This window comes from Mastacembelus armatus, chromosome 3 (genome assembly GCF_900324485.2).
Source record: "Mastacembelus armatus chromosome 3, fMasArm1.2, whole genome shotgun sequence".
NCBI classification, from domain to species: Eukaryota; Metazoa; Chordata; class Actinopteri; order Synbranchiformes; family Mastacembelidae; genus Mastacembelus; species Mastacembelus armatus.
The window spans coordinates 19,122,219-19,146,112 of NC_046635.1; the positions used below are offsets into that span (position 1 = coordinate 19,122,219).

Sequence of the window (23,894 nt, forward strand, 5' to 3'; positions counted from 1 at the left end):
TGTTCCAGGTGGCTTTCCTCCAAGGTCTTCCTCTTGGAGGGAAGCCACCTTGTCCTGGTCCCAAGAAATAGTAATAAATGGAAATGAATTCATTTACAGACTCAATTAACAGAACACTTATTGACAGAAAACAACATAGACAAAACATAGAAGTTACAAAGCTCTTTACACTGCACACATGGAGCCATAGCAGCTAAAGCAGTCTCCTAAACCCAGCCCTGAATATCTACAGCAGGTATGGCGTCTCCCTCCAAGCACTGGAACTTCCCTCCCTCACCGGCAGCTCTACACAACTGACAGCATCCCTCTCAAAAGAGTGGCGAGCTGCAGTAAGAGAGTGCTCCTCTCCAACACCCCAGCTCAATCCGACTTCATTTACAAAATGTTTATGACTTTTGGTGGATCTGTGCATTCTGAATTACAGGTCTCCTGTAATTGGATGAAGTGAAATCTGAAGCTTTGTTGATGAGCAAACACTTTATAATTTGCTATTATATTATTCAAAGTTCCACTATTTAAAAGAAATTGAAGAAATTGATGTTTTGACAGTTTATGACAGTAAATGTACTGACCACTGAGATGTTCTTTTTGACGTATTCTGAGGTGCAAAGAGAACCTCAAGCTGTCTCCTCTTAGGGTGCTAATGGGGAAAAAAAGACTTTTTGTTAGTTTTGGCTACAAAAAGATATTTGAAAACATTATTAAAGAATCTGGGACAAAATTACATTCACTTTCCACTGTTTTAACAACCAACTAATGGAACAGTTGAAAAATAACTGTGAGAATAATTGATAGTGAAAATAATCCTTCAGGCCCCCTCAGCCTTAATTTAGTCTGGCATATTAGTCTAAACCAAAACTGGCATTGACCTCATCGAGTCTTTGACAAACTCAAGTCTATAGAACACAATCAGCTGCTCCAGTAAACAACATGGCCATAAGAAATACATCCGGTCATGAAAATGTATTACAGGATATTCAGTCATCAAACATATGTCACAACCAATACTTCATAATATGGTCTGTCATTGAAAAATGTATCACAGCACAGAACAGCAAGTCATTAAAAAAGGCCTTAGAACAGAATGTTGTGAAAAATCATGTAGTATGGATCATGAGATAAAAAAAAAAACAGGGCATAGGTTTGGCCTCATCATTGGTAGGAACAGAACATTTCTGCCACCCTCGCCTCCAAAGCTAAAAGAACCTCACACTATGTTGAGGTACAGTATGTTGGACATACAAAGAATTAGTTTATTTTTAGACCCCAGGCTGGGTTCATATTTTAAGTTTTATCTTACGTAACTTCATTATTTTTTACAGGGAACAGAACTGAAACAGTCACTTAGATTTACGAATGCCAGCAGTGTACATATCGTACATGTAGTGGCATAACTTCATTAATCATTATTATTAATAAATATCTTTATCAACACTTTCTTTAAGTTTATGCAGTGGTCTTTCCAAAGTACACAGTAACTTTATTACAGAGAGGAGGCTGACACATAATGTGTAAAAAGAAAAAGTAATAGCCAAGGTAATCAGAGTATACACAATACAAATAAAAAATATACTATAATCAGTATACTATAATAAGTGCATAAACACTGAAAAATAAATGTAAACATTGCACATAGAAGTGTATTTACATTGTACATTCACATTTGAGGCATGATGAAACTATATTGGTCATTTACATTCAGTAAGATGAACAGTTTTCCAGACGGTGTGTGTGTGTGTGTGTGTGTGTATGTCTTCTTGATGGATTAAACTCTGCTATTTTTATTTCTCCTTATGTGTGAATACTTAAGCCCTCCTGATGGTCACAAATGGTGTCATGTTACTTTAACTCAATTAAATTCTTAAATGACAGCAAAGGAGTAAATTAGCAGGGTGCAGTTCATTGTCATTACAGACTGTTAACCTCCAAGCTGTCAATTGATCAAATGTTGAAGAGATAAAAGTAACATTTTGAATTTATGGACATAATAGTACAAGTAAAAATAGTAAAATACTTTAAATATTTTCCTAAAAAGGTAGTCCTGTCATAATGGAAAATTCAGCTAGAAGTACAACTTCTGCAGGTTCTGCACTCGAATTTTCAATGACTGCTGAAATCCTGGTATAGTATGTATAACATGTGACCAAAAGGACCAATCTATTGTTATAGCTTGGCTGTTCCAGCTGCTCAAGGACAAATCCATTGGCAGTTAACACAAAGGCAATATGAATCATCAGCACATTCACAGCTACCCTGCCATTGTCCAGCTCCTCTTTCTGCTCTGGCTGCAAGTCTACATAATGTACTTGAACTACTATGTATAGAGTCTGTTCTCATGGCTGTGAAAACAAATAGTGAATCCCCTGTCAAGCCAACATGTGCTCTGGATAGGAGGCGTTCACTCTCCCTTGCAGTACATGGTAAGCACTCTGGCTGTACTCTTGTTTGGTCTGAATCAAACTCTGGTCAAAACTCTTTGTAGTGAGTGAGCAGATCAGCTGGGTATGTTATGACAGCTACCCTGCAGATGATGGAGTCCAGCAGCAGTCCACATTTCATCCATCACCCACGAGGACACTGTATGCCAACATGTAACCTCAGAATCAACATTAATGACAGCGCTTTCTTTGTGGATAAAAGGACTCTGGTAGAGAACTGTGAGTACTTCAGAGCATTGTTCCAGTCAGGAATGAAAGAGTGCCAACAGGAGGAGATCCAGCTGCGATGTGTGGGGGTTCTGGGGTTCCTGGTCTTGCTGCGGGTCCTGAACGGGGATAAACCCATGCTTGACAGTGACCAGATTGTGGAAGCAATCGAGTGTACAGCTTTTCTCCAGGTGCCGGCTCTCACAAAGCACTTGATGAATATTATCAATTCTGAAAACTGTTTACTCATTTACCACACAGCTGCTACCTATGGCGTGTTCGAGCTGTCCCATAGGTCAGCCTTATTCATCAGGGACATGTACGCTGACCTGTGGGAAGATGTTCACACCTTGCCCAACAAACTGGTCGAGCACATCGAGTCTCTTCTCCCGAGCAGCTACATGGCGGTGTGCAGTCACTCTCCCTCCACAGAGCTGCTGCAGGATGCACAGAGAACTGTGTGCTACCTGGATGAAGAGCACAGAGAGTGGCGGGTCCTGACACATCTACCTGTGAGCACCAGCACCACCATGGCAGGTGTGGCTGTCCTTGACAACAAACTTTACATCATCGGAGGGGTGCATGATGTAAGTAAGAAGGTAGTAGAGACTGGTTTCTGTTATGACCCTGCAGCTAACACATGGTCCACTATTCTTGGCACCCAGCAGCTCCGCTATAACTTCACTCTAACAGGAACGGAGGGCTGCTTGTATGCCATAGGAGGGGAGTACAACATGAAGACCCTGTCATCTGTGGAGCAATACAGTGTTTCTGATGGGAGGTGGAATTTTGTCTCCCCACTCCCCTCTCCAGCAGCATCAGTGGCTTTAGCTATAGCCATGAACAGGATATTCATCTGCCTATGGAAGGGAAAGGGGGCCACAGATATCTATGAGTATGTGCCAAAATGGGACCAGTGGCTTCTGGTTACCACACTCATCCGCCAACACAGTTATGGTCTTTACATGGTGGCCCATAAGGATAATCTGTATATGATGCGAAATGGACCCTGTGCTGACTTCTTAATGTGTGTAATGGACTGCTACAATCTGACTTCAGATCAGTGGACCGCCATGCCTGGTCACTATGGCAACAGTAAAGGCTCTCTGCTCACTGCTGTGGTCAGAGGAGACTCTGTGTTCACCCTCAGCAGACATGTGACCACAGAGTACACTGTGGAAGATTCCAGATGGAGATTGAAGTGTGAGATGAAAGGTTTTGGTAGGATTGGATCCATATATACATTTCTGATGAGGCTTCCTAAACCCATTGTGTCCCTCGTGGATCTGACTCACAACCAAACCCCCAGGGACCTCAGTGACTGTCCCAGATTATCCTCACAATGTTCAGATAACCCATAGGAGCTGCTGACAATTTCAGCTAAAACCCTGTAAAAAACCCCTGGTTTATTGCTATATTGTATTCCTATTATTTTGGATGTTATTTAAGTCCAAGAAACACCAGAAACTGTGTAATACCTAAACTCTTGGTTGTAAATATCTAACACAGTTTACAGATTGATGTTTTGCTTCAATTCTGACGTTCTTTTGTCTCATAGTTGTGTTCACACTTTTACTGTTCAGTGAGGAATCTGCTGACATTTCATCTGCTTCACTCTTAGTATGCCTGCCAGATATCAGGGTTAACTTGTCTAAACTCTTGGATTGCTTTTAACCTGTCTAACTGTCTGACAGCTTGTACATCTTTGTTGAAAAATAACAGAGTTTGTAGATCACAGCAGTTATCTGGTAGCTAAAGTATGACAAGATCCTGTGCTACGAGTATGTCCTGTTCACATTTCTCAAAACGTTGTGTTTGTGGGACTCAATCTGTTATGGAAATTGCTGCTCTCTAGGAAAAAAAACAAAACAAAACCTTGGTTAACTGTATAACTGTTTCCCAAACCGATTAATTCTAGGAAATGGGGTTAGATCAAGCCAAAACATAGAGAAGAAAAAAGTCCATAAAAACAGAAAGTGAATGAATAAAAAGATTACTTTAATAAAACCGTCACAGACAGAACTAATCAGATTTTGTGGGACTTAACACTTTCATTTATATCCAATAAACACTTTCATTCCAGTTATGAATAACATGTCAGTGCAGGAATAAATATATGCAACAGTATCCTTTTCCTTTGGGAAGGCACTGTCAATCTTCAACTACAGTCAGGTGTTTAGTTGTTCTTTCAAAGTGTCTTTAGCCCATGAATTGAGCCCATGAGTTATGTAAAGTGAGTGTGTGTGTGTGTGTGTGTCTGAGTTGATCTGCTGTCCATCATGCCACACGCATCATCAGCTCTTCAAGGGCCCGCTCTCGGTGGTTCTCGTGGACCAGCAGTACCTCTTTGATAGCATTCTGCTGGAAGCCCATCTCATTAAACTGACTCAGCAGGTGAAGAAACTCCTCTGCCTCAAGAGGTAGACATTTTTGAATCAGATCAATTTTATGAAAAGAAAGATGTAAAGATTTATGGTCTCAGAGACAATTAAAGAACCTCTCTACATGTCTTACCTTTGTTTTGCTGTTTTGAAACATCTCCAGAGCCTCTTCTACCTGAGCCATGTCGTATCCCAGCTGACACAGGTGGTCACATGCCAAGAGGTAACTCAAGATCTGCAGGCAAGCACAGCCAGACAGAAAATTTCAAATCTTTGACAAATCATCTCGTCTGAAAATAGTAAAAATAACTCCCATTAGGCAATAAAAAGTAAAACATCATCATCAACAACTTTTAACAAAGCATTGTATTTTAAGCTTACTGTGCTCATGTGTACGGTGCTCTACAATACCTTCCCTGCTACTGGGGAACCCACCACCATTGAAAATGTTTAATCATACTGTACATGTGGGTCTTAGCCAACAGTATGACCTGCATTTTTGTCCATTTTTGTTCTGTAGTAGTGACTATGAAATCATTAGATGTGCATTTCATGACACATACTCCATAGTGTACTGGTTACTGTTTAGTGTGTAAAATTTGTACCTGCCTACAGTACTTGAGTACTTAGTTACTTTACAGCACTAACCATACGATGACACCTCATGCTCTTTGCATGTGATCACTACTTATGTCAGATTGTAGGCTTATTATAAAAGATTAAACCTGTGGATGTTTTTTCTGTACAGGATTACAAGATTACTATGTCTTTAAATCCACACTAATCTAAAATCTGTGCTTTAAACTATTCATTTCATTAGGCCATGGTTGCAAAGCACTGTAAAGCAAACTACACATGTATGTACCCCGCTGTTGCATATCTGTGAAGACGCTAAGGGACAACACATATTGAGACAAGTGATAACTGAATATGCTCAGATATGAATGCAGTGAAATACAATCTGTATGAGAGCCGAGTGACCTATTGTGTCCTGATAAACATGACAGTGAACTCTCCCTGCAGTTCACTGAACACCACTTGAAAGACTGAGGGGATGATCTGAAATCAGACTAAAAGCTTTAGAAATACTGAACCCTTTAAAACATTAACCTCATCAGTGAGTCAGATAATATGTTTTGCAGAATTACTCATGTAACTCTAAAAAACAACCGTAAGTTTATGCTAAATAGTATATTTACTGTTAAGTGTTGGAATAAGCAAATATTCACTTTGGGGGAATATTTCACAGAATATTACTATAAGTTTCTTAAGTGGAACATGGCAAGAACTTAGTTTTCTATCTGTCAGAATTATATCAAGAAAGCTTTAAATATGTATGTCCAACTATGTCTCCAGATGTATACCACATATCTGCTATTTTTAACATGTAACACTTCCTGGATATGCCATTTTCCCCGTCAGCCTGAGAAGTATTCAGACTTCTGAGCAGACATATTATGGGAAAACACCCACAACAGAACAGGCTGTGGAAACTCTGAGGCTCTATTTATACACTGGCTTAAAGTGGCTTAGATACTGTGGCTTAGTATTTCTGTTTCAGTCCCACCTCCAGCTGGCTCACTGGTAAATGTCTAGGGCAATATGAAAAAAGGTGTATATGGGTCTCTGTATACACATAATGGGCAAAATGTCACCTAGCAACTATGGCTCTTGGCTGTCAGTCAACTCTGATGGTTAAAAATAAATTGTTGTTTCCACACATATGTATGAAAATGCACAGCAGGCTCAATTTTGTTATTACAATTTAACTCTCAAGTGAAAAGATTTTAAATTTCAATGTTCGCTTCTACTCCGAGCTACTGTAAACTATATTTTCCACTTGTAATGGCGTTAAGTACATAGACATTTCTGGCAGTTTTCAGTCTATGAACTAAGTTGGGCTAAGTAGGTTAAACCCTGTACATTTCAGACATTTTACTTGTTTGTGTTACAATCAGCCAGTATTTTTTTTATTTTGAACGGCCAGAAAAACTCTATTAGTAGTAGAAAAGACCATTTTCTGTTATCTATGGTGTGTGTGATGAACAGCAACTTCGGAAAGATGGAAGTCTGAGCATATGTGTGAATGACTGACCTGATCTGGGGTCTGCCGACCCGTCTTTTGCATTGCAATGATGGCAGTGTGCAGGGGGTAACCCCGGGCTGTGATGGTCCCCAGCAGCTCTCTCTCCTCTGGGCTTAGAGCTGAGAGGAGCTCTGCAGATGAGTCTGAACCAGACAAGGGGAGACCCGATGGAGCTGAGGTCTCAGAGGGACCTCTACAGTCTGAACTAAGAGATATCTAGGAAAGAAGAAACTGTAGTGAGTATTAATGTTTATCAAAAAGAGCAAGGCTGTGAGGACAAAGTAGAAAGAGACTGCATTGTTGAATCAGGCTATATCTATGATTCTTTGTGTAAGACAGAACCATGACGTGCATCTTTGCAGGGAAAGCCATTTTCAGAAGATTGTCACCTGCTAATCCATATGAACCACTTATAACCTGGCTGGATTCAGGGAGTGGACTTTACACAGTTTATTTCGAGAGTGCACATTCCTGAACACTTCTTGGAAATGTGAGCTGAAAAAAACTGAGATGATGAGATCCTCTGAATTGGCTGTGAGAAAGAATATAGCTTTAAAACATCACACACCATCAGATACATAAGCACACGTATATTAGAGTAGACTTCTTAATTTCATCTTAATTTCATCTTCAAAGCAGCTCAGTTTTTGATCTGTTCATGTATAGTCTGTTAAACACTTACTGAATTTCTGTTATCTACTCCAAATTGCTAGACTGTTATTTCAAATAGCTACTGTGAGCAAAACTGGAGCACAGTTATTAAAATTTATTTTAATCTCTTACCATATGTGTTGTGCTGTGGTTGTTGACTGTATTGGCTCTGGTGTTGGGGGCTCTGGTATTGATAGTCCTGGTGGTAAGGGTTCTGGGTGAGGACAGGCTCTGCTCTTGGCCATCTGTGTTGTTATCATGTTGGCTGGAAACATCCAGCACAGAGAGAGAACACTGACGAAGGTTCTTCCGGCGCTGGTGTGGCAGGCTGCTAAGGCATGCAGGAGGGTTCAGTAGGTCTGGGATGAAGGCTTTCTGTGCTTTCCTCTGACCACGCTGACATGAAGCAGCAGGATGCTCTCCAGCCACACAGCCTTTCACTGACATACATGTCTGGGTTTTCTGTGCAGTGCACACTCCTTCGTCCTCAGAGTCTGAGATGGCCAATTTGGTGCGCAGCACAGCAGGGTTGAGGCTGTGGGAGTGCTGCCGGGGGTTGTGCTCACTGAAGTCTGAGCTGGCCAGGAGGTTCTGCTGAGGGCTTCTGAACATCATCCAGTATGGAGGACAAGACGGGAGCAGCCCTGATGAAGAGGAGGAAGGCTGTGACTGGGGCTGTCTGGTAAAGCCGCTCTGCAGCCCAGTTAGCACCCAGTTCTCCAGATTGAAGTCATACTGTTACACAGAGACACAACATATAAGATTATTTCACATTGTCTATAATCATTTAGCTATGTTATTATAGAATTAGCCTGTATGTGTTTTTAGAAGCCAATGTAAGCCTTTACATTGAGAGGTGGTGAGAGTGAACAGAAACAGTAAAGGTTTGGGCTGTACAGCCGGTAGACAACGAAAAATGCTAAAACAGTGCAGTTCTCTGATAATTTCTTTGGGTTCATTGTTACAAGGGAACAATTTTATATTCCACTCAGATCTGTTGTTCACATAAATGTAAATCACTAGGGCAGCTTCAAAGAGTCAGGTCAAATGAAAGTCATGTCTGAAGTCTGCAGCAGGTCTCTTACACCAGCTGAAATGCACAGAAGTGAATTTGAAAACATAAGAACTGCAAGTAATTTGTGTTCTTTATGCATGTAAAGCAGAGCAGCATAGAGGGTACAGTAGTGAGCAGTGTGTGGTGGCAGAAAGCACACAGAGGGACACGCACAGGTGAGTCTGAGGGTAAGACAAGGAAATTACACGCACCTCTGTCTCTTGCAGCACGGTGAGATAATCAGGAACAGTCACTGTGATGGGTTCTCTAACTTCCTGTGGGACAGCAGGTGGTATCTTCACAGGAACACCATCCATACTGCTCAGTCCACTGATAGACACACAGTTTGACTTTTCATCCATTTTTACAGCATCATCCAACACTAAAATACATGCATCTGCTACTGCACAGATCTAACTATGCAGATTTGATATTGTTCATATATATTTATTTTTATTATTGTCCATATCTTTTCATCATTTTTCTCTCTCCCTTAGTTTGTGCTCTCTCTCCCTCTCTCTCTATTCTCTCTCTCTGTACCTTCTGCAGGTGTCCCTGGTCTTGGAGCTGTATATTGCTGATGTGCAGTTACTGGTCCCACCAACCTGCAGTGTCTATTTGTTGTTTATTGTTGCTGCTCTTTTCTCTCACCTCTATCCACTCACCCCAACCGGTCGAGGCAGATGGCCGCCCAAACTGAGCCCGGTTCTGCTGGAGGTTTTTTCTTCCGTTAAAGGGAGTTTTTTTCTCTCCACTGTCGCCAAGTGCTTGCTCATAAGGGATTTGTTGGGATTTTTTTGTTTTTTGCAAAGTGCCTTGAGATTATTTGTTTTGTGATTTGGCACTGTACAAATAAAATTGAATTGAATTCAATTTTCAGACAAGAGCAAATTAAAATGTTACTTTTCTTCATTTCCAGCAAATGGTCAATCAACCTTCTTTCACATGCTGTACTTGGGGTGCATGAATTGTCCATCACATAAAGTGGTCCATGGACACTGTGAATTGTTCAGACAACCCCAACCACCTGCCTAATATTATGTAGGTTCACCTCATGCCACGAAATCAGCTCTGACCCTTCACCTGGGGCTCCGTAGGTCAGACTTGTTTTTTTCAGCAAATTCCATCTCTTTATCAGGAAAACACACACACCTGGCCGAGATAATGTGACCAGGCAACCTTCTTCCATTGGTCCAGTTCTAATGCTCATGTGCCCATTGTAGATGCTTTCAGTGGTGGATGGGGGTCAGCATGGGTACTCTATAGTTATGCAGTCAAATTCAAAGTACACTGTAATGCACTGTGTTCTCTGACACCTGTATATCACAGCCTGCATTAACTTTTCCAGCAGTTTGTGCTACAATAGCTTTTCTGTTGGATCAGACCCAAAGGCTTAGCCTTCAATCCTTGTTACGATTGTGACAAAATAATCAATGCTAGTCACTGCATCTGCCAGTGGTTTTAAAGGTCATTAATTCACTATACTGAAATTAAGTGATATTTTGATTTCCTCAAGTTCATTTCAATGAACTAAGAGTTCCTGTTGTACTGTCACACACACACACACACACAGCCTTGTTTTCATTTATCATGAGAACTTTACATTTTGATGATGTACAAATACTTATTTACATAATAATTTCTGGGGACTTACCCTAACCCTAGCTTTTAACTTCAGCCCAACTTACCCTTAACTTTAAACCAAGCTGTCACTCTACAACTAATTGATCCATATGGTGAGGAACAACATCTGCCCCCATGAGGAAGGCAAGTCCTACAAAGTGAGTAATACCAGATGCACACACATACACAGATTGCACTTGTCTGTGTATTAGTGTGAGTATACCATAAGGCAGAGGCAGAAGCAAAGAGGTAAATCAGCTCGGCCTACCTACTGTCCTGTCAAAGTTAATCAGATATTTTCCCCGGAAACACCAAAACACCAACCAGACAGATGGTCAGGACTTACAGCAGAAAGGACAGACACTCTATAAGCTCATTGTGCATGGGTGACGCACAAACACTTGTTTACATACTACCAGAGAAATGCCATCAACTGTATAAAAGCAGTTCCACAGACCACTTTAAATCCAGTATGTAATTTCACCTAAACCAAAGATTAAAATGTGCAGGCTGTTGAACAATTTCCAGACAGTTCTATTTTTACTGTAAGGCTTCACTAATTCGTTATATTATTTGTATCAATCTACAGTGTTGAAATGAAGGCAAAAATGCATTGCAGCAAAGAAAGAAATGGACAGACAAAACTGCAAACTAGAAAATCCTTTACAGCTGCTGAAATAAATCCTGTAGCTTTGTGGTATGAATTTATCATATACATTATACTGATACTGAATATCCTAAATGATTAGAACATTTGAGGCTGTAGAATCACTAATATCTAAGGCTTTTATCAATGTCAGACCAAAGTCTACTGGCCAGGTTTCTCTGTTTGCACCGATTTTTGAAATGTATCTAATTTTTTTGTATTTTAGGATATTTTTTTTATTAACACTATGTTAATATTATGATAAAGAAATGCAAGCCTACCAGTGCCAGTGCTTTGTCAGAGCTGCAGTCAGGTTCTCTGGATCCTCTCAGACATGTGTGAAGCTTCTTTGGACTGTACGTTAAATTTGATGAGGTGCTTTAAGAAGAACCACATGCCGCTTTAATCTACTACCCTGCAGTAACCCTAATCAGCTGATTTACTGTCCACCCACACACAAACACATCTCACATCTGAGAGTATTGCAGGAGTAAAGACCACTTTGATCATGTTGTGTAAACATTGTGGCGTGAGGTTAGCTGATGTTTCCCACACTTTCCCATCTATAGTACTTCTACAAAATTGTTATTATTGGTATTTCTGGTGTTTGACTTATAAATCTAAATTGGAGAATGCTGCCTGACAAGTCAGACCAAACTCTCCCATAGGTGTTCAGCTTGATTGATGGTGGACTCCGCCATTGGGATAGAAATGTTCTATCACAGCATAAAGGGAACCAACTAATTTTCAGTCAACCTTCCCTCAAGTGGACCCAAACCAAAAGGCTTGTACTCTTGATGTATAGGCTACATGTGCACCTGCCAGTTCTTTTAACCATGTCATTTTTGTCTGCATCTTTGTAGAGAAGGAGCAGAGTGTGTATTTTTTCTCTCAAATATGCATACATCTATGTAATGTGACCTTGCAACAAAATCAGAATCAACTAGACCTGATCAGCAATTTATACATGCCAGTATGGATGGATGTTAATTGCTCATTTGAACTATACAGTGCATTTGTGTGGAAGGATCTAGATTTGGGTCTCCGCTTATTTAGGTTTTTCCTTTAAAATGTCATCCATCCACAATATATTGTGTGAGCTGGATACAGTGTTGTCAGTTCTATTTTAAAATATGTATATGTTAAATGTGAACTTGAATTCTTCAATATTAGTATAAAGCTAAACCTAAAAATATATCATGGGTCAGAATTTAAAAAGTATAATGAAGGATAAAATAATCAGAAGTGGCAAGTTCTGTCTTAGAAATTCAGAGGAATGTAGGCAGGGGCAGGGATTCTTAGAGATCAGATCTAGAGGAAGATTTAAAGATTAAGATACAGACATAAAATACTAAATAGTACATGGTTTTTATTGAATTAACACAATAACCATCGCATAGCCTAAATATTTAAAGAGTGCCCAAGATATTATGAAGCGAGACAAAGATTGCAGCTTGAACAAAATCTGATTTTGAATTAGGGGATAAAAAAAAGCTAATATATATTAATATACTTAATTATATTTAAAAGTATATTTTGTTGTTTTGTTTTGTTTGTTTGTTTTGAAGGACAATAGATTAATTACTAGAATCTGAACGTTATGGCACATATGTAGGCACTCTCATTCCTATTCAGAAGGTGGCAGTAATTTACATGCATGGTAAAGACGAAGAAGCAGAAGAAGAAGAAGAAGCAGCAGCAGCAGCAGCAGCAGAAGAAGAAGCAGCAGCAGCAGAAGCAGAAGAGGGAGAGAAGGAGAATCCTTAAACTGTTGATAAAAACTGGTCAGAGTTGGACTGTGTGAGACACCACTCATTCTACATAAACAGGACACACACATTTGTTATACACGGTGTGAATCCGCGCGGGCACACACTCATGTTTGTGTTTCGACTGTAAGTGGGTGGGCGGGGTCAGGAGATTTGCGGAAGTGAAAAAGAAATCATATGACCGGAGAAAATGATGGCGACACATGGATAAACTTCTGCGGAGACGGTGACAGAGCTTCTCAACAAGCACGGTAACATCATATTTGTATACACGTTAACATTTTTTTTTATACAAACGGTAACATCTTGTTTACACACAGGTCGTATATTTAATACCGGTAAGGGCGCGGTATCATCGTGTTTACACACAGGTCGTATATTTTATACCGGTAACGGCACGGTTAACATCACACCGGTCATATATTTAATGGCGGTAACAGCATGGTAAAATCTTGTTTACACACAGGTCGTCTATTTAATGATAATAACCAACCCTGCTTTTTCACTGATCACTAACCCTCATCCACAATCTACTTGTGGTTTCAAAGGCTTGGGGGTGTGATAACAGCATTTTCCAATCACTAATCACATCTATGCTTTTTTTTTTTTTTAATTTACTAATTTTCTTTATGCTGTTATAACAATAGTTGTATCACAATAAGAGACAGGTTAGGTTTAAGAACACCTACATGATCAGGGTTAAGAGCACAAACTACCTGGTTGAGTTTATGAAGAAAAAGGTTGGACAAATACAAGAAAAAAAACAAACAAATACAAGTGCCTGGCCGCAAGTATTTTCCCTGCGACCCTGGGTGTGCCAGGATGAGGCAAATAATGGATGGATGGATCTCTATATATATGAGTAAAAAACATGAAAGCCATTAAGGGCAGCAGACACTCTAAACACTATGGCCACTCATTATAAATCGCTAAGTTGTGCCTTTCTATAAATGCTAAAGAAATACCATGTTGCACTCTTATTGTAAAACAGGGGTGATGTTTGCAGAAAGACCTCCTACTGCTTGTGAAAACAAAATAGTTTCCATTTTTGTTTTGTGACTGCAATCCTGAGTGAAATCCTGTTGCCTTCTTGGTGATTTGTCTCATGAAGAAAATACCTTCTTGATTGTCTTGATGTGAACAGAAAACAGTATTAGATCAGAGCTTCATGTGAAAAATAAATAATCCACTTATTCTTGGTGTTTTTTAAATGCAAGCAGGAAAGTATAAGTGAAGTTTTTTTTAACATTTATTTGTTTTCCCTGATATCTTTGTAATTGTGAAATCAAACCTTTAAAACACACACACAGACCCAGATGAATCACTGTTACTGAATAGTTTCTTTGTTTTCTGTCTGTTCCTCTCTGGCCTCAGATGGAGGAGATTAAAGTGTCTCCTGACTATAACTGGTTCAGAAGCACAGTACCCCTAAAGAGGGTAAGTACCTCCTGATTTCTAATCTGTAATGGTGGTGGAGGTGTGTAATTACTGGGCACACTTAGCATCAAGTACACATCAGCACACAGTGGCACATGAACACAGTACTTGTATGCAATTGTAAAGATGTGAAAAGAAGTAATGTGGGGCACTACTTTATTTTTAGCAGGATATGTAAATGTTGGAGGAAGCTTACTGCCTGTGTTGATAGGCACTCGTGATATTAATGGGTTAAGGAGGATGAAAACAACACAGGCGTTGAATGGTGAAATGTCAAATCACACATGATTTCCTCTTAAAACTGACTCACCATTCAGACCTCATGTTTTTGGAGTTATTTCATCAAAAAATAATCTTTATTCTACTCTTTAAACTCTTAATATCTTTTAATTTACCACAATACCCTCACCTATTCTATTATAGCTTTTCTGTTTTTATTTCAGCTTCTCTACTATGCATTGTCATAGTCTGCGCCATAACTTAGCCCCACATACAGCATATCCCAGGTTAGGTGACCAACCATCCATCCTTTATCTATACCTGCTTATTCCTAACCAGGGTCACAGGGATCTGCTGGAGCCTATCCCAGTTCTCTTTGGGTGAAAGGCAGGGGTACACCCTGGACAGGTCACCAGTCAGTTAGGTGAACAGTCAGTGAGGCAGACAGACCTAAGTATATACACCTTCTACTGACTATGTGTCATAAGTCACAATGGTCTACCTCATCATTTGATGTCATGCTACTGTAGAGCCAGGACTGATGGTCTGCTAACCCTACCTTTAGACACTCAACTAAAACCTCCTGTTTCAGTTGAATGTGGTAAGATTTGAGTGACACAGGTGTCTCAGTCATAGCTGCAAACTCTCCCAGTCGTCAATAAAGTAATCCAGTTTTTTATTTCTATGGGAGATATATATATATATATATATTTATTTTATTATTATTTTTTTTTTTGTCTGTCTTGTATTAATATTTTCAGTAATGCTTCCACATTGCACATATTTTTAGGCATCTAGTGGAGTGTTGATTGTTGTCTCACCTTGTCATACACAATTGCAACAGTAAACGTTTGACATCAATAATATTGTTAGTTACCCGTATGTTAGTTTATCTGTATGAACTAACATTTGGTTTTGTCAGCTATCAGTTAAGGTCACTCTGTGTACTGAACTCAGCAGTCTGTCAGTCTTAGTCATTCTCTGTGGATTGATTCCCATTCCCAAGGATTGCTAGTTATGCCTGACCTCTAACTTCTATCCAATACACTGCATGAACACTAATGAGTTATCCTCATTTTTAACAGGGCTTTTTAAAAAAAAAAAACTGCAGAAAATGAATAATAACCTGACACACGGTCTTTTTTTTATTCTGATCGTGTTCTAATATTACACTGATCAGCCATAGGATTAAAACCACCTTCTTAATACTGTGTAGGCCCCCCTCCTCAGTGGTGAAAAGTAACAAAGTACAAGTACTCCGTGTGGAAGCAGTACTGAAAGCTGTGACGATAATGTGGTAAACTGGTAATACTTGGTGGAGAGTTCATTATTCTGTAGAATTGACAAATTAAATACTAATTTAACAGAAAATTAATCGGAATCTATTTTAATAGTATGTTAAATGTTAGTGTTTGGTGGCAGTTTATCCTCAGTGTCAGGTTTTATGTTTTTATACACAGTGTAGATAATGGATAGATCCACATATCTTGCAATTTGCTTTGCTTCACTTGGAAAAAAAAATCCGAGACAGTGATCTTCTATTTTGTAACATAGATAGACTTAATTTGCTCTTGTTAGAAACTGTATTCTTAAACTTTTGTATTTGTCTTCTCCAGGTTATTGTTGATGATGATGACAGCAAAGTATGGTCGATGTATGATGCCGGTCCAAAGAGCATCAGGTGTCCTATCGTCTTCCTCCCTCCAGTCAGTGGGACAGCTGAGGTTTTCTTCCAGCAGGTGTTGGCTCTAACAGGCTGGGGTTATAGAGTTATCTCGGTGAGTTCAAGACTGAGAAGACACCGCAGCTTCAGGATTTCACATCGAGCCCGTTACGTGTCATCATCAAGACAGACATCTTTATTGTGACACTAGATCTTTTCCAGAAATAAAGACATAGACAAATATCCCAACCTTACGTTACACACCTTAGAGATAGAACTGATAGAGCGGTATTGAAATGTTAACACGATAACATGATAATGTGAACTTGTGTTTATCAGTAATCTGTCTCATAAATATTGGATATACTATATCTGTATGTCTATCCAGTCAACAATCAACAGAGCCTCTGATTTTAGTTGTTGATCAGTTATGGCTTTTTACATTCAAGCAGTGGACTTAATTTACGGTTTCTATCTTCAGAGATTATCCCTTATGAGAAATCACATAAGTGAATATTCACATTTTATTCTGACTGTGCAGCATCATAATTACCATTTTGTCCCAAAATGCACGTCTGACTAAGGTCTGAGGTGTTTGACTACGATCCAGTTCAAGTCTGAAGTCTCTGAAGTCACTCTCTATGGCAAAAGCAGTTTGTTCTTTTAAATTTTATCCAGTGTAGTTACTGATAAGGGTTTAAAGACTGGGAATCACAGTTGCAATACACTTTAAACATAATGCCTCAATTAACAATGAAAAGTAAAAAAGATTCAGTGACGCTGCTCTGTCCCTCTGTCCTGCCACAGAACATTACTTTCCTTTTCCCTACTTTACTTTTCTGTTGAATTCTACAATTATCTATAAAGATTTAATCACAACCAAAACATCTCTTGGCCAGTACTTTTTAAAATAACTTACTTTGATCAAGAGTTTTTCTATAAAAACCCTTTGCTTCATGATAGAAAATGTCCAAAATCTTTGAGGTTCAGCTGAAAAAGAACTTTGTCTATGTTAAAAACTGCACTAATTATTTTTTTATTTATAATTTTGTGTATTCATCATTATATTAATGACTGAAACTGCTAATGACTGATGTGATGTAATTCCATCAAGTTTCCTCTGTTTCCAGCTGCAGTATCCTGTCTACTGGGATCTCACAGAGTTCTGTGATGGCTTCAGGAAGCTCCTGGATCACCTGCAACTGGATAAAGTGAGACTGCCGTACTCTAATCTCTCCAGAAACTAGCTTTAACCCACTCTGATCACCTCCACAGTGCTGGCATGAAACATAATAGTTTTTGTTGATAGACCAAGTAAAAGATGAGATAGGATAAAAAAAAAAGATATGTAGTGCATATAGTTTATGTATCATATCTTAGGTAGTGTTCTAATAACACAAACATGAATTATAGAGATGATAATAGAAATATTAAATGATAGAGAAATGAGCTATGTTAACTGTATACACCCTGGACCATGTTCAAGCTTTGTTTTTATAAAAACAAGTTATGATCAAAAAACAGGCCGGGTTGAGTAGATTAAAGTGAGTTTCACACGAAGCAAAACAATCGAACAGGAACTAGCATGCTTCTGAGGAAAAGATGTCACACCGTGGTGGAAATGGAACAGATGGCCTACCAGCCATTTCTGACACCACAACAAAAGTTTTCACATTTACAGATCAATCAATCCTAATGGATAATTTTTTATGCTTCCACTTCAGATAACAAAATAAATAACCAAAATAAATCTATGTAATCAATGATAAACACAAACATGTAGCATTGTAATAGACACAGTGTGCCGCTAAGAACAGCAGCATTTTCATTCAACCATAAATGAAGTGTGATGTAGTTGAAGTATGTTTGCACAAAAATGCCAGACACCTTGGATGCAGCTTTTCAAGTGGAAAAGTTTTACATTTTTTATATATTTAAAAAACTGAGCCCTAATGTGAGTCATATTTGCCATAAGCTGCTATAAGTCTTAAGCTGTCAGTAGGTAATAGATAGAATCTAATCTCAGGTGCAACCCATGTTATAAATCTGTTAGAAGAAACATAGACAACATAATCAGTCTGCATATCCACCATGTCTGTGAAGTATGGACAGATGTTTTTCCCGAATTACTGATTGTTGAACACACTCTGAATATTAGAGAAATATTATAGAAACGTGTGTTTTTTGTTGCAGGGGTGGTATTTACTTCTTTTCACTTCCATGGAGAGTCAAAAAAAAAAAGCATCGCTAATAATGCACCTTATACATTTTGTTTCTGTTCGGAGATGATGGTCTTGTGTTGTTTTGCTCTAACAATGATCCTCTCTCCATGTCTCTGCCTCTGTGTAGTGATAATCATATGTCTAATGATGACCTTCTCTTGTCACCTGAACCTTCAGGTCCATCTGTTTGGGGCATCTCTGGGTGGATTCTTGGCTCAGAAGTTTGCAGAGTATACCCACAAGTCTCCCAGAGTTCATTCACTGATCTTGTGTAATTCATTCAGTGACACCTCCATCTTTAATCAGACGTGGACAGCTAACAGGTGGTGCTTAGTCACTCCATTACACTGTATCCTTCTGCATGTTTACATTCATCATTCATATTTTATTTCTCTGTCGCTCCTCAGTTTCTGGTTGATGCCAGGTTTCATGTTGAAGAAGATTGTTCTGGGGAACTTTTCGAAAGGACCCGTGGACCCTAAAATGGCAGATGCCATCGACTTCATGGTTGACAGGGTAAGTAAATATTAGTGAGGGGGGGGAGCAAGATGGGGTGCTGAGTGTACATTAATGAGAAATAAAATGAACTTTTTTGATTTTGGCAAATCGCTGCAATGACACAAAGAATGAAAAATTTAAAGGGGTCTGAATACTTTCCGTACCCACTGTATGTTAAGGTAGCATATGAGGCATCCATCTGTTCCAGTGTTAATTTCGTTGACGAAGTATTTTCGTTATAATTTTCGTTAACGACAAGTTTTCACTGACGGAAACGAGACGTTGACTAAATAAAAATTAAGTGATGACGACGAAAACTAAATAAAAATATATTGACATTTTCGTTGACTAATAAAAACGAGATGAAAATGTGAGTGAGGGACGTTTTTAGAAAAGATCCAATCAGAATTAATCTTCTTAGACGCACACGCACATTTGAAAAGTAACTGATCCACGTAGTGATGCGGGATGCGCAAGTACACGACATCATCATAGCCTACACTGGGTTTCTGTCTGACTTAAACTATAATGAAATGGAAACAGCTGGGAGAAAACGAAGAGAAGATATATGGGTCAGTTTCATCTTTGATGCAATGGCATTACTGCTAGATACAGTTTTTCTCTTAAATATTTTGGAGTTGCTCTTTTGCTTTAAAGAATGAAGAATGTCATATGCAAGTTATAAACAATGCATATCTAATTTTTGGTCTTTTATGGAAAGGCCATATTCCATATATATTTAATGAAACTTGTTTTTTATTTAATTTTTATTTAGAACATTTTGTATATTACAATAGTTTTACTATATTACACTTAAATTAAACCCAATATATAAAATCTTATGCTATTTAGTCAACTAAAACAAAGCAGATGACTAAAATATGACTAAAACTAAAATTGCATTTTAGTCAAAAGACTATGACTAAAACTAAATTACAATCTGCTGTCAAAATTAACACTGATCTGTTTAGTCCACAGGGCTCAGACCTATGTTACGGCTATGTAACATGAAATTACTTCAGCTTCAAGGGACTGACTGAGACCAAAATTTAAGTTAATAATACTACTTATTTGTGTTTATCTACTGCACACAAGTATCATGCTCAATAATATGTCAGTAGCTACCCTCTCCCTTCCTCCCAGGTTTCTGCCCTCATATCACATCCTCTTGAATTTGATAATCAATCAAAAATTTAAAATGACAACCTGCCAATGTAACACAGAGCATGCCAGAAAAGGCAGAACAGACTGGAAGTGTCAAAAAAAAACCTCAGAATCTACAATGAACAATTAGATTTATTTAAATAGTGAATCAGTCTGATGTGAGTGGACTGTTGGAGATAATACGACATTAGTGATAATGTCACTTATTCAGTTTCTTCCTCATAGTGAGATGTTCTGATGATATCATTCTCATATCTGTGGTTACATTAAGGAATTGGAATCAGGATATTGATTAGATCAGCCGACTATAAAGAGACAGAGGGAAATAGTGTCCAGACTTTAAAAAAAAAAAAAAAAAATCCACACTGACTGCTGATAAATACATTTGACTCAGTCAGCCTGTTCAATAAACACATGGAAAATTTGGTTTTAGTAGGTATTCTGCTATTTCTGTCTAATGATGAGCAACAATTGGATGTAGTGACGGAGCAGCTTCACACAGAAAGAAGAAGAAACCAAAAGAAAACCCAAACTAATTTGTTTGCTCATTGAGAGTATCTGGTAACCTTCACTGTATCTGGAGCTACTGCAGAGTTGTACCAAGCAGATGAATGCACTGTTGTCATGAAATGGTACAGGTACAAAGTTTTAAATGTATTTTGTCTATTTGTTTGAATGCTAACTTCTGTGTGTATGTGTGTGTGGTAGTTGGAGAGTCTGAACCAAAGTGAGTTAGCATCACGGCTAACACTCAACTGTCAGAACTCGTATGTGGAGCCGCATAAAATAAAAGAGGTTGCAGTCACCATTATAGATGTAAGTAGGATGAATTGTATCAGTATCTATTCATTTCTTTTTCTGTGGCCTAACCTGATTTATAGAATTTCTCTGTGACTGTTGTTCAGGTGTTTGATCAGAGTGCTCTGTCACTGGAGGCAAAAGAGGAAATGTATAAACTGTATCCTAACGCCAGACGAGCTCATCTGAAAACAGGAGGAAACTTCCCGTACCTGTGCAGAAGCGCTGAGGTCAACCTCTACATACAGGTATAGTTCTCCTCTATGTTGAAGTTACATATATTTATGTTCTACGGGTATGTCAATACTGGTTTTGCTTAAAGGAAGAGCATTAAGGAATTAAGAGAAATACAGCCAAACTTCAATAGGTGCTGTGTGGAGCAGCCACGAAAGCAAGATGAACAGGAGTTCAGCTAGTTGCAATTATTACTGGGTTTAAATCACTGGCCAGGAGATATTCCAGAAAGTGGGTTTAGTGAAAACTAAATGAATAATAGTTAGGCAGTATTTTTACTGACAGGATTGTTTTATTACACTGGCACTCTGTGGATAGGCCTATTAGAACACCTGTCATTTTGTTAATCAGTGCACCACCTGTCAGGCCTCAAGGTGGTGTGTTAGCGCCACAAGGGAAGATTTTATTAAATTTTTACATGTTGAGGTCAGCCACAAAATATGTTAGAGGATGATGGTAATGATTTGCAGGTGAAATGCAGCCTATATGTGGAAACTGAATCATGTTTGGAACAAAAGCCACTGCATATTTAAATAAAAATCGGTCAAAAATGTTTAATTTCCTTAAATATGCTTAAACCAAAGAAGGTTATAATAATGAGCCTATACAATATGCCTTACCTGTTTGTACAATGTTCTTATATTTCACTTTGAGCTGCTGCCAGGTGCTTTTGGCCCATTGGATTGCACTTAAATGAATATAAAATGTAGTCACTCACATCCACCATTTTCCATCTGTAGCCTACTGTTCATAGATACAGTGTGGTTAGTTATAAATGAAAGGACTGTGCATAATGTAACTGTGTTTTCAAACTTGCGTGTCAGGCAGCAATTTCCTCCCACTCCAGTTCCCTCTTTTTTGCTGCTACAGCTGTTACTTACTGTGTTGTTTTAATTTGGATACAGATTCACTTGCGTCAGTTCCACGGGACAAGATATGCAGCCATCAGTCCTGACATGGTAAGAGCTGAGGAGCTGGAAGTGCAGGAGAGTCATCTGAGCAGTAACCAGGAATCTGAAGACGACCAATGAAGCGACATTTACCTGAAAGCTGTTTCCTCTGAACATTTCCAACAGTTTTGTTCGCAGGACATTCTAAAGATTTTCTGCTGAGCTCAGCAGTCAATCATTGAGTTAACTGAGAATATTTTTTATTTGACAGATGAAGCAATATTTTAATAACAACCTGTACATAAATGTTACTCAGCTGCTTTGCTTTAAAAACATACAGCACCTTGCCTTATGTGAAATAAATCTGATAATTGCTGCACTCTTAAACTGCCTGGACTGAAACAAGTGTTACTCTGTGTATAAAATATAGTATGGTTTTACAGTGGCACCAGTAAACTGGTTTCCTGTTAACAAAAAGATGGACATTCTGGTTATAGAGGGACACTCAAAGACAGGCTGTGCAGAGACATATGGACAACCTCTGGATGTGTTTGTGTAATTCACTGAAATTATTATTATTTTTTTGTTTTTTGGAGCCTTTACAGTAAAAGTTTTTGAATTTCACGTGTTGTGTTGTGTTCTTGTGGAGAGCGGTACAGCTTTTGGAGTCGACTGTCCATATGTAGGAGTTCATCTGATATATGAATATGAAATATAGAAAGCACAATTTGGTAAGGAAAGTTCAATTTTATTTGTATAGCGCCAAATCACAATACAAATCATCTCAAGGCACTTTACAAAAACTAAAACTGAAAACCCAACAAATCCCTTATGAGCAAGCACTTGGCAGCAGTGGAGAGGAAAAACTCCCTTTAATGGAAGAAAAAACCTCCAGCAGAACCGGGCTCAGTTTGGGCGGCCATCTGCCTCGACCGGTTGGGGTGAGTGGATAGAGCAGAGAGAAAAGAACAGCAACAATAAACAACAAATAGACACTGCAGGTTGGTGGGGCCAATAACTGCACATCAGCGATATACAGCTCCAGGACCAGGGATATCTGCAGAAGGTACAGAGAGAGAGGGAGAGAGCACAAGGTTAGTGACATTCAATGGTGGAATATACATGTGAGGTGGGAGGAGAGGAAGAGAAGGGAGGGGAAGGGAAGGGGGGCGTTAGGGTAGGGGAGCTCAGTGCACCGATGGTCCTCGGGCAGTCTAGGCCTATAGCAGCATACCTAAGGGATGGTTCAGGGTTGCCCTTTGTCAAAGAGGAAGGTTTTAAGTCTAGCCTTAAAAGTACAGGGAGTGTCTGCCTCCTGAACCCAGGCTGGGAGCTGGTTCCACAGGAGAGGAGCTTGATAACTCAAGGCTCTGCCTCCCATTATGCTTTTGGAAACTCTGGGAACCACAAGTAGACCTGCACTCTGAGAGCAAAGTGGTCTATTGGGATAATATGGTACTATGAGGTCTTTAAGGTATGAAGGAGCTTGATTATGAAGGGATTTGTATGTGAGAAGAAGGATTTTATATTCTATTCTGTATTTTACAGGGAGCCAATGAAGTGAAGCTAATATAGGAGAAATATGATCTCTCTTGCTAGTTCCTGTCAGGACTCTGGCTGCGGCATTCTGGATTAACTGGAGGCTTTTTATGGAGCTATTGGGACATCCAGATAGTAATGAGTTACAGTAGCCTAATCTAGCCTTGAGGTAACAAATGCATGGACTAGTTTTTCTGCATCATTTTGAGACAGGATGTTCCTAATTTTGGCAATGTTGTGCAGGTGAAAGAATGCAGTTCTAGAGATTTGATTTATGTGTGAGTTAAAGGACATGGCCTGGTCAAAAATAACTCCAAGGTTTTTCACAGTAGTGCTGGAGGCCAGGGCTATGCCATCTAAAGTAGCTATAATTTT

General features: G+C 39.0%; 3 protein-coding genes across 4 annotated transcripts; 2 read left to right on the plus strand and 1 right to left on the minus strand.

The window, feature by feature from the left end:
* Positions 1 to 2,405: 2,405 nt before the first annotated feature.
* kbtbd13a (kelch repeat and BTB domain containing 13a) lies at positions 2,406 to 4,885 on the plus strand. The gene has a single exon (XM_026293932.2). The coding sequence runs from the start codon at positions 2,510 to 2,512 to the stop codon at positions 4,004 to 4,006; it is 1,497 nt and encodes a 498-aa protein (XP_026149717.1). The 5' UTR covers positions 2,406 to 2,509; the 3' UTR covers positions 4,007 to 4,885.
* Positions 4,819 to 9,155, minus strand: ubap1lb (ubiquitin associated protein 1-like b). Its single transcript, XM_026293933.2, has 5 exons — positions 9,030 to 9,155; positions 7,896 to 8,498; positions 7,122 to 7,328; positions 5,160 to 5,261; positions 4,819 to 5,057 (listed from the first exon to the last, which is right to left on the minus strand). The coding sequence occupies exons 1-5, from the start codon at positions 9,132 to 9,134 to the stop codon at positions 4,923 to 4,925; spliced, it is 1,152 nt and encodes a 383-aa protein (XP_026149718.1). The 5' UTR covers positions 9,135 to 9,155; the 3' UTR covers positions 4,819 to 4,922.
* A 3,662-nt stretch (positions 9,156 to 12,817) lies between these two features.
* On the plus strand, positions 12,818 to 22,367 carry spg21 (SPG21 abhydrolase domain containing, maspardin). Of its 2 annotated transcripts, none has more exons than XM_026294349.1 (9): positions 12,818 to 12,886; positions 14,230 to 14,292; positions 16,128 to 16,289; positions 17,305 to 17,385; positions 18,574 to 18,719; positions 18,804 to 18,912; positions 20,767 to 20,874; positions 20,964 to 21,104; positions 21,996 to 22,367. In XM_026294349.1, exons 2-9 carry the CDS (start codon positions 14,230 to 14,232, stop codon positions 22,119 to 22,121), a joined length of 936 nt encoding a protein of 311 aa, XP_026150134.1. In that variant the 5' UTR covers positions 12,818 to 12,886; the 3' UTR covers positions 22,122 to 22,367. The 2 variants fall into 2 exon arrangements, with proteins under 2 accessions (XP_026150134.1, XP_026150133.1); XM_026294348.1 differs by lacking the exon at positions 12,818 to 12,886 and adding an exon at positions 12,910 to 13,106.
* The last annotated feature ends 1,527 nt before the right edge of the window (positions 22,368 to 23,894 follow it).